General features: G+C 32.8%; 1 protein-coding gene across 3 annotated transcripts in view; it reads right to left on the reverse strand.

Moving 5' to 3' along the window:
- The window catches only part of TUSC3 (tumor suppressor candidate 3), a 158,159-nt gene that overhangs the window by 5,024 nt on the left and 143,597 nt on the right, over nucleotides 1–9,538 (reverse strand). Inside the window, exon 10 of one of the 3 annotated variants that reach the window (XM_025049884.1) lies at nucleotides 5,261–5,319. The exons of the other annotated variants lie outside the window; for them this stretch is intronic. Within the exon in view, the coding sequence (XP_024905652.1) occupies nucleotides 5,301–5,319 (19 nt within the window). The 3' untranslated portion in view covers nucleotides 5,261–5,300. Of the gene's footprint in view, nucleotides 1–5,260; nucleotides 5,320–9,538 lie in introns of those variants that run through there. 3 annotated transcript variants of the gene reach the window in all.

Here is a 9,538-nt window from a genome sequence, read left to right on the forward strand (position 1 = left end):
AACACTTGATATTAAAATAAAATTTATAACTTCATTATATGGAACAGCCAAAAATATATACACAAATCATAAAAGTATTATGAGATTCTGCTGTGTTTCAACATATACATGCTTGTATATACAGAAATAAAGTAAAAGGTATTTTTCTTTTAGTTATATTGTAAGCAAAAGCTTTTATCTATGAACAGCAATATATTTAAGTTTGTAAAATAATGAAGTCAATTTAAATAACATTTACTAAGTTTTTATGGTATCTGTAACTTTCTGCTAACATGTGACAAGTTTAAATCTTAACGTAACTGTAGGGCATGAGACATCAATTTTTAACTAAATATCAAAACAAAAATGAAATTAATGAAAAGCCATATAGTTGGAAAACTAGTAAGTTTAATATTTGGATGTTTAAATTATATATCTTAGGCATATATTTCTTTGTCTTTCTGAACCTCAGTTTCCTCATCAGTGAAAAGAACGCTTAGTTTGGATGATCTCCAAAGTTCTTTTCAATGCTAATAGTTTATGATCTTGGTGATACTATGTTAAAAGTAAATATTTAAAATATTTTATTATAAAACATTTGTTATATATTTAAAATGTTATATAACAAATTAAAATATAAAGTATGTAATACAAACTAAAATAATTACTCAGTGCATCTGTTCCTGGGTAATTATTAAACTGAAAGACAGAAATCATGTGTTGAGATCTAGAAGCAACAAGACATTGCTTCTAGTTTTCAAGAAAACTTATGATTGGGGTATGGCAAGGGTAACCATCTCCATAAAGAATGTCAGCAGTAAACTTCAGTCAAAGCGTTAAGTTTCAGTTGTTCAATCCACACAATCCTTAATAACACTAATGGCGAAGCAGTCAGATGTGTCATGTGTAAATGAACTCTTTGGCATTTTCTGCCTTCAACAATAAGTTTGCCCTGAAGATAAAGCTAACTGAAGAATGGGAAATAATGAAAAAAGAAAACTTGATCATAAAATATTTTTAAACTATAATTAATCTTGGAAAAATTATAACTTAAAGAAACTGAGGATTTGTAGTTTTCTTTTTTCTTTTTCTTTTTTTTTTTTTTACATAGACTGGTCTGAACATTTCAAGCTATGGAGCACTAAAGATCCCCTTTTAGCATTGCTAAAAATATTACCACCATAAAGTCAAAAATAGTAATTTGACCCTTTATGATTATGTTATACTTCCTAACTTTTTTGGAGCTAGAAAGGTTAAAAAGGTTTTATGATTTTTAGATTTTGCTGCATTCAGAGAGCAAAAGGATCTTTGTATTTTCTTAAAATTAAAATAGACTAAGAATCCTGTTTCCAGGCTATTTGTTCACACTAGAGATTTTTTCCAAACTGAAATACTTATTTTTTAAAAGCTGTTATAAAACCTTTTGTTTATATTTTATTATGAAATGACAAGTATATAGTCTTGAACTGATCTATTAATCGTTCTACAAAAGGATAAGTCTAATTAGAGTATTTCTTATTCTTTTACATTTAAAATATTTTTCATAAAAAGGTATAAAAATTCTTTACAAATGTTTCTTCAGACAGTAGAGAGACTTAAAGCACAAGTGTCAAAAATGTTAAAATATTTCTCAGAAAAGTATGAATTATTATTCTCTAGGTCATTCAGTAGTTCATGTTTGACTTTTTATTTCCATTTTATAAATAGTAAATGTCTAAGGTATGTTTCAGTATGAATATTTTATATTGACTTCATCACTCAAGAGAATAAGTCCCTCATTTCTATTAAGGGTCTGACATATATATTTTCCCCACTTTTTTACCTTTATCTGTCCAATAATTTTAATGCATAATCTACAGTTCTTATAGATTTGTGCTTCCAACAGTGCTTAGATATTACCTTGCCTAACAATGCTTATCATAAAAACATATAAAATGCTTTTGCATCATACTTAAAAACTGTCAGGAATACTAAAAACTGTATCCCTCTTATTTGGAATGCACTTTTCAGTGTTGCAGTCTGTTTCATCAGAGAGGGAGAAGCTGCCTTGGGTGCCTCCATCATCTTCTGTCTGGCCTTCCCTCCCCGCTCTGTCACGACCTCATTACTGTTCACGGTGTTCTGCACATACATAACAGTGACCACCATGACTAGCATTTTATGAAGTGGGCACATGCACGGTCAGCTTTAACTCAAGTAGCAATATAAGATCGAAGCTACTTGGCAAGGGTAGTGAATTATACACAGGGAGGTTAGCCAGCAGACCAGAAACAGCCAAATATGCTCCCAGAAGCTCCCCCTTCACCTAACCTAAAGGGATGCAACTATTCTCTTTTGGTCTGTGTATCTTGATTACTGCTTACAGTACATCAGGGATGCAGAGAGGCACCGTGTGTACAAAGAAGGAATGAGACAAGGATCTCAAAAACACTTCTGTCTTTAAGACTGGCTCTCTCCTAATTGCTCCCCCCAACAGCAAAGATTCAGGATTTAGATAAAAATGCAGTCCTTGATTTGCTGACGAATGACGTTCTAAAAGTTCATTAACAAATTTATTCCTTAAAATAACTTTTTGTAGAGAACAGAGTGACATACTTGGTATGACGGCAAGTCAGAGTGTTACAGGAATTTAGAAACAAACAAGCAAACAAAGCAAAACTCTGACTCTGAAAAGAAGTAAAATGAAAGGGATGGCAGCCTAGGCTCAAGGAGCTGATCGAAGAAAGTACTAAAGTATAAAAACAGTTGGCACACTTTCTGTAAAAGGCCAGAAAGTAAATATTTCATATAATTTTCACATCACAAAATATTTTTTTCCAATGATTTAGAATTGTCAAAACGGTTCTTTACGTGGCCCACAAAAATGGGCAGCAGACTACACTCGGCCCACAGAACAGTTGCTGACCCCTTCACTAAACCATAGGGAACATTGAAAGCTGTACTATAAGAAAAAGAGATGGAACCAAACTTAAAAATTTTAAGGAGATTTATGCAATGGAATTATTACATAGCTAGTAAAATCGTATTGTAGAAGAATAGTTAATGGTACTGAAACATGCTCATGATGTATAGAAAACAAAAAGCAGATTATAAAATATGAATGATATAATCTTTTCCTAGGTTCGAAATATATGCAAGCTAAACCACTGACATTGATAACCTGGGTGTTGGGATTATGAAAATTTTATTTTCTTCATTTTGCTTATCGATATTTTCTAGAAGGAATGTGTATTCATTTTTCCTTCCCTTTTGTTTGTCATTAATGGATTTTGATGAAGAAGCAACATAAGCTGCATATCTTAAAATAATTCTGCACTAGTCTAGAATAAGGGATGGCTTATGGAGACAATGATTACATATAGGGAAATAGGAGGCTAGGTCAGAGTCTGAAAAGACATGTGCATCAAGTAACACAGCAACAGTCAGAATGGAAAGTGATGAAGGCCAAAATGACTCCAAGGTTTCTATCTTGTATGACTGTGAGAATAATAGGAAAATGGGCAAAGAGGTCAAACGGGTGTGTAAGGAGAACTGAGGCTGGTTTTGGGCACGCTTCGGGTGAGCGTTAAGATCAGGATTTGACAAGTATATTGGGACTGAGAAGTAATCCAGAAGGAAAAAGGAAAGTGCAAAAGTGGCATGTTACAAAATCCACGGAATGACAAGAGACCTCTGCATTTGCTTACTGGGTGGTCACTGGAGATGTGTATTATGTGAAGTTTATTTGTTCCTTTTCCTGCAAAATATCTGAACAAGTACCAAATAGTGGTTTGTGTTTTATTTTTGTTTTTACTTATCTTGAATTATTCTTTCTGTTCTCGGGTTTTTTTGTTTGTTTTTGTTTTGTTTTTTTTTTTCTGGAAAACATGATGTGCACAGTGTTCCTGCATAAATGAAAACCGTCCAGTTGGGAGCTGGTTAAATTATCTGCTGAGATCTTCAGCTGGACAGAATTTCCTTGTGTACGGTTTTTGTTCTCAAACAGGAGGAGTCAGGGAGAACTAGTGGTTACATAAGGGCACTCCATTTCACAGAAATCATTTATGTGGTTAAGGGGCAGCTGCTCAGATTTCATTTTGGTATCTAAAAAAAGTGCAGAAGAGAGAAAAAGCTTTGCTCACAAAACCTTTCCTCCATATTCGTAAGTCTTCTACGGGGATGCAAAGCAAAAATAATGATGGCTGTTAGCAAGACCTCATCAGACAAAAGCCTTGGGCTCTTTTTTGTAACAGAAGGTTACTGAACCCAGAAAAGTCTTTATGTTGGATGTAAATGATCTTTTAAAAAGGCCCAAAGAAATTTAGGACCTTAGCAGGAGTAGAGAGAGATCTTTGAAAATTAAAACTTCTCCATATCTGTAGTTACACAGATATGCTGTCGAGTGTACTGCTAAGGCCACTTCTGTAGTCTCCACGGAGGGACACACTTAGAGATTGATGAGATGATCATTAATAACTAGGCATGGTTAGAAACACAGATGCTGGGTTGGGAGAGAGGGACGAAGCCAGTATCGGGGGTAAAAGGCTGAGGTAAAGACAGGCGCTGTTAGGCCATAGGAGCCCCCCTGCTGCCTATGGGTGGCTGGATGGTGGTTTCTGCCAGACTGAGAAAGGTGTACGTTTGCAATGGAAGTAACCCTATAGAGCTACATCAGATGTGTGTGTCTGTTGAGACTTTGTGTTCTGGAGTTTGAGAGGTTAAATTTGTGCAGTGCAAAATCAAAAAACCTGGATTCTGAATTTCTATAAAACATACTTCAGATTTATGTAGAGGCTCCTAGTATCTATTTCTGAAATTATCGAATATTGATTTTAAAACGTTTTAGTACGTATTTAGAAAACTTGTATTTCGTTTTTACTATCTTGGATATTAAAGTTTATGTTGTTTGCTTGTGGTAAAAGGGACTTGATTACAGTTTTCATAGGCAGAATTAAATATATTTGTATCAATAGTTCTAGTTCTGCTTTCTGACCTATGAAATTGTATTTCGTTTGGAGTGGAGTGCATATGTATGTATATGAATATTATTTTAAAAATATACTGTTTGTCAAATGGTTAATTCCATGTGTTAAAGTCTATAGTTGGAAATTTTTATTTAAGGAATTGTACCTGTAGCAGCAAAGTACTAACATCATAAGACTGGAATATGAGATCTCATAGTTAAAAGTTATTTTACATTTGTGAAAGAATAGTTTGCTATACTTATGAGATAAAAGTTATGGTCATTATTTGAGACATGAGAAAAACTGAGGATCAGAGAAGATTAAAAGACTTGCCTGAGGTTATAGTTTTAAAGTGCCATTGGTCCAAATCACATCTTCTCACTCAAAGTCCAGATCACTTTCCAAACATCACGAAATATAATATGGAAAAAATAGTCCTTAAGATTCAATTTCCATATGTACAATATTATTATAAGATTTAGCAGTGTATTCTTCAGATAAGACAGAGGATAGACAATGGTGCCTCCACTGCACTATAGCTCTTCTCTGAATTATCTTTAAATCTTTGGTCCTTTATGTCATTCTTCAAGGCTGGAACTCAGTGAGAAAGGCAATCCTAGTAAAATTTTTATCAATGCTATGTAGTGTTGGTTGATTACTACACTATTTCTATATTATTTTACTATTTGTACAACTCAAGACTATTTATATTTTCTCTCCTGATGAAAGATCTGTATCTGAGATGTAGAAATAATTGTGATATTGCTATACACTGTACATCCTGGGATTTTTGCCTTGCTCTATTTGCTAATATATTTTTCTCAAAATTCACATGAATGTCTTTCATTTCTAGCAGTTATTCTGCACTTTCTTTTACTAAATGTCAATCTATTTTTTGTTATTCATCATCTCAAAATAACCAAGGTCATGATTAATTACAAGTATCTTTGTAAGACAATGGAAGGATAGTTTCTATATCCATTGTAAGCTTAATATAAATTTTATTCTTCAGTTTATTTGATGCTAGACAGCTCAGAATCAATTTGAGGTTGCAATAAGTGTCTTTAGAGCTCAGGTTTCTGGAATAATTACCTTTCCACATACCCTTCAGGTGTGTGGAATCACCTGACAACTCCATGGGGTATCATTTAATTGAATTCCATCTTTTGAAGGTGTGCAATGTGGCAAACCAGTACTCTTCCCTTTGTTATGTTTCTATCTTAGTGGTTCCTGTTTCATTTAAATAAGAAATAAAAAGTGTTTTTGAGTAAACATTAAATCAACAAGTATATGATGAGCACTTACTACGTACATAGCACTTCGGAGATATAAAAAGGTATTTTCAAGAACTATTCTCTAAAATACCTTATAATATTCTAGAATGGAAAGGACTTCAATACATAAAAGTTACACATGAATATTTAATGAAAAATGTAATGCAGTAGAGTGCTACTGAATAATCATGCTAAAATGGCTAGTACAGCAAAGAGGTAGATGAAGTAATTAATACTTACTGAAAACCTACTACATTGCAGGCAGTAGAAATTGATTAATTCCTCCCCACAAAATTGAGACAGGTATTATTAACCAAATTTACAGATGAAAGAACAGGTTTAACAAAGCTAAATATCTTGGCAAAAGACATAGAAATAATGAGACAAATCTAACAACTGAGCCTGTCTCTAACCCCATAAAAACACCATTTTAGAGGTGAAGAAAAAATGAGAACTGAGAAGTTAACTAACTCCAAGTTCCAATGTTAGTGAAGCGAGGCTCTAAGATTCAAACTTAAATTTCTGTGACTGCAGAGCCAGAGCTTGTAATATATAAAATTACACATTGAGCTTGAACTCAGGTCTTCTGATTCTAAATATTATTTTTCCATTATACCACACTACCCCTTTAAGATAACTAAAGAGTCTTATAAACATGAAGCAAAGTGATAGAGTTTAAGAGAATGTTTCATGTTATTTTCCTACTAGAGATTTAATGTCATAAATATTTTTATAAATATTTTTTGAAGAAAACTTTGTAAGTCAAAGTGTGTCAGTGGAAAATATTGGGAAAGTACGCATAAGTGAAGATAATCATGTATCGCTACTAGCACTTTGCTCTTAGAAAATGGGACAAATCCTAAAGTTAATCTTTAATATACAAAATAAATTCAGTGCTGCTACTGAAAGAAAATTTTCTTCTGAACTATGGCTCAGATGGTAATTAGATCAAATTCTTAATAATATTGATGTTTCACTGGTAGTTTCATAGGACTCAGGAGTCCAATTAAATTCATCAAAAGGTTCAGGGAAAAACTGTTTTTCACTCAACTAAATCATGCAAATATAAAACAGCAGTTACTTAATCTTGAATATAAAGAAAAATCCTGGTTAGAAAAAAGCAGGTTAAATATAAATGAGCTTAAATTATTTATATCAGTATTAATGATAATTAGCATCACCGCTATGCTGTACACCTGAAACTAATATAAAATACTAAATGTCAACTATAACTGAAAATAAAAATAAAAAAATTAGCATCAAATATTTATTAATACTATGCCATTTACTTATGTGCTAAGAGACTTTACATGCAATTTCTCATGTATTCCTTATAATAAGCAAATGAAATATGTACATTTTGTTCCATTTCAAATGAGAAAACCAAGAATTAGAAAAGTTAAGTAACTTGTCCAAGGAAACACAGTTAGTAACAAATAGATCAGGGATTTAAATCAGGAAGTTTGCTTAATGAAACTTAAAAGACAATTTGGAAGAATTTAGTGATGGTAAAAAACATATTGCGGGGAAAAAAATCCTTAAGACTGAAAAGTGGAGAGGATTAAGGAATAGAATAAACCTTTAAAATAGATTTGTATCCCCTTCAGCATATAAATTGACAAAAAAAAATAGTATAAAGTACTGAGAAAATATGAAGGGCATGAATGCTTATGAGGTTAAAGATTAAAATAAAAATGAAAAAAATGAACACTCAATATAGAAGAAACTAAAGGTTGCAGATTAAACAATTTAAAAGAATAAAAAAGTTAGTGTAAAAATAATTTTGAACACAGTTCTGTACATCAGTGATATTTCTTGGTACAAAAGTTTTAATTCACAGAAACCTGAAGATATTGAGGGCTCCAAAAGACAGAGGTATTACACCCAAAAAAGTACTCTGGCATTGGAGCTGAAGCCCTTGACTAAAGGTGATTTTTAAATTGGCAGATGGTGGTATGATCAAATGTGCGTTTTCTCTGGGCTGTCTCCAGGGTCTTATCCAAAGAACAAGTATTATCTAAAGTAGGTAGAAGTGGGAGATTTTTAAAAGAAAAATGTATGTTTGCCCTCATAGGTCATCTCAAAGTCAAGGAAGAATATGGTCTTTGATGAGAAACTATTCTCCCTTTCTTTTGCAAGCCTACTTCAATGTGTGTCTGTCACAAATGATTAGGTTGATTTGGCTCTTGGTCCCCAGGGTTTATGATTCATATACTAGGGCCTAACTCTCTTTGAAGATGAACATCCATAAATGTCTTTTCAGAGGTACTCAGGCCAAGGCGCACCTTCTGGAATACGTTTTGCAAGTTTTCCTCTTCCTGTAATGATGGTGTCCTGTGCTGCATCTCATTTTCTCATTCCCTACAAACTGCCTTTATCTGAGCAAGGTTTGTTTGTTCATTTTCTTTTTTGTCAAGTACCATAATGATGGTGCCACAGATAAATGCTTCTGGGAATGCACACTGTTCTTTAAGAATGTGGTGCTATGTTCATAATTGACCAAGCTCTCTCACAGGATAATTCAGTGGGAAAAAAATCTCTTTTTCTTCTTTAGTAACATCTTACCTTTCAGCTATTTCAGAATTATTTCTTTCTTTCATTTATTCCCTCTCTTACTCTTGCTTCTGCCATTATGTTTGCTTTTCCTCCACTGAACTAGTTGTATACATGCATATTTTTTCCCTGTATTGTCAGGGTTTTAGAATTTAGCTCAGGATTTATTCAAATCTCTGGTATATGCTCTCTGTAGCCCTTTTAGTAACAGTTATCCTTGATGTTTATCATTTATTACCATGATTATTCACAAGAAAATTGATAAAATTTCTAAGGAAAAAAAAAAAGCTTATACTGAAGAAAAATAATGGAATGAAATAAAAACAAAACCCAAAGCAGTATCTACCATTACTAAGGTAATTTTAGTATATACCCATGTTTTAGACTAATAAAAGGGAATAAATGTTTTCAAATGCAAAATTGGTATTTTTTTCATAATGCTCCCCACCCTAAACTACTGTATTTTGTTAGTTCAGAGGGATGCTGTAAATGTAGTGAAAGGAACATATATCCTATATCCCTGACATAGTAAGAGAATTTGATTATAAATGATCAGAGAGGGATGATCTATCTACAAATGCCATAAGGATTTATGGAAGCTTAATGAATGACCATATCCATGGAAAAGACAGAAGATAGAAAAGTGGATACAAATGAAAGTTCTTAAGAGGCTGAAGAGAAATATTAGAAAGCTCTTATGTGATATAGAGATAACTGAATTAAAAAAATGATTTGAATTGGACAGTGCACTAGTTGTATAACTCAGTCATGCAATAAGCACGGCAAATG

The sequence above is a fragment of the Pteropus alecto genome, unplaced genomic scaffold, assembly GCF_000325575.1.
Source record: "Pteropus alecto unplaced genomic scaffold, ASM32557v1 scaffold24, whole genome shotgun sequence".
Classification (NCBI taxonomy): Eukaryota; Metazoa; Chordata; class Mammalia; order Chiroptera; family Pteropodidae; genus Pteropus; species Pteropus alecto.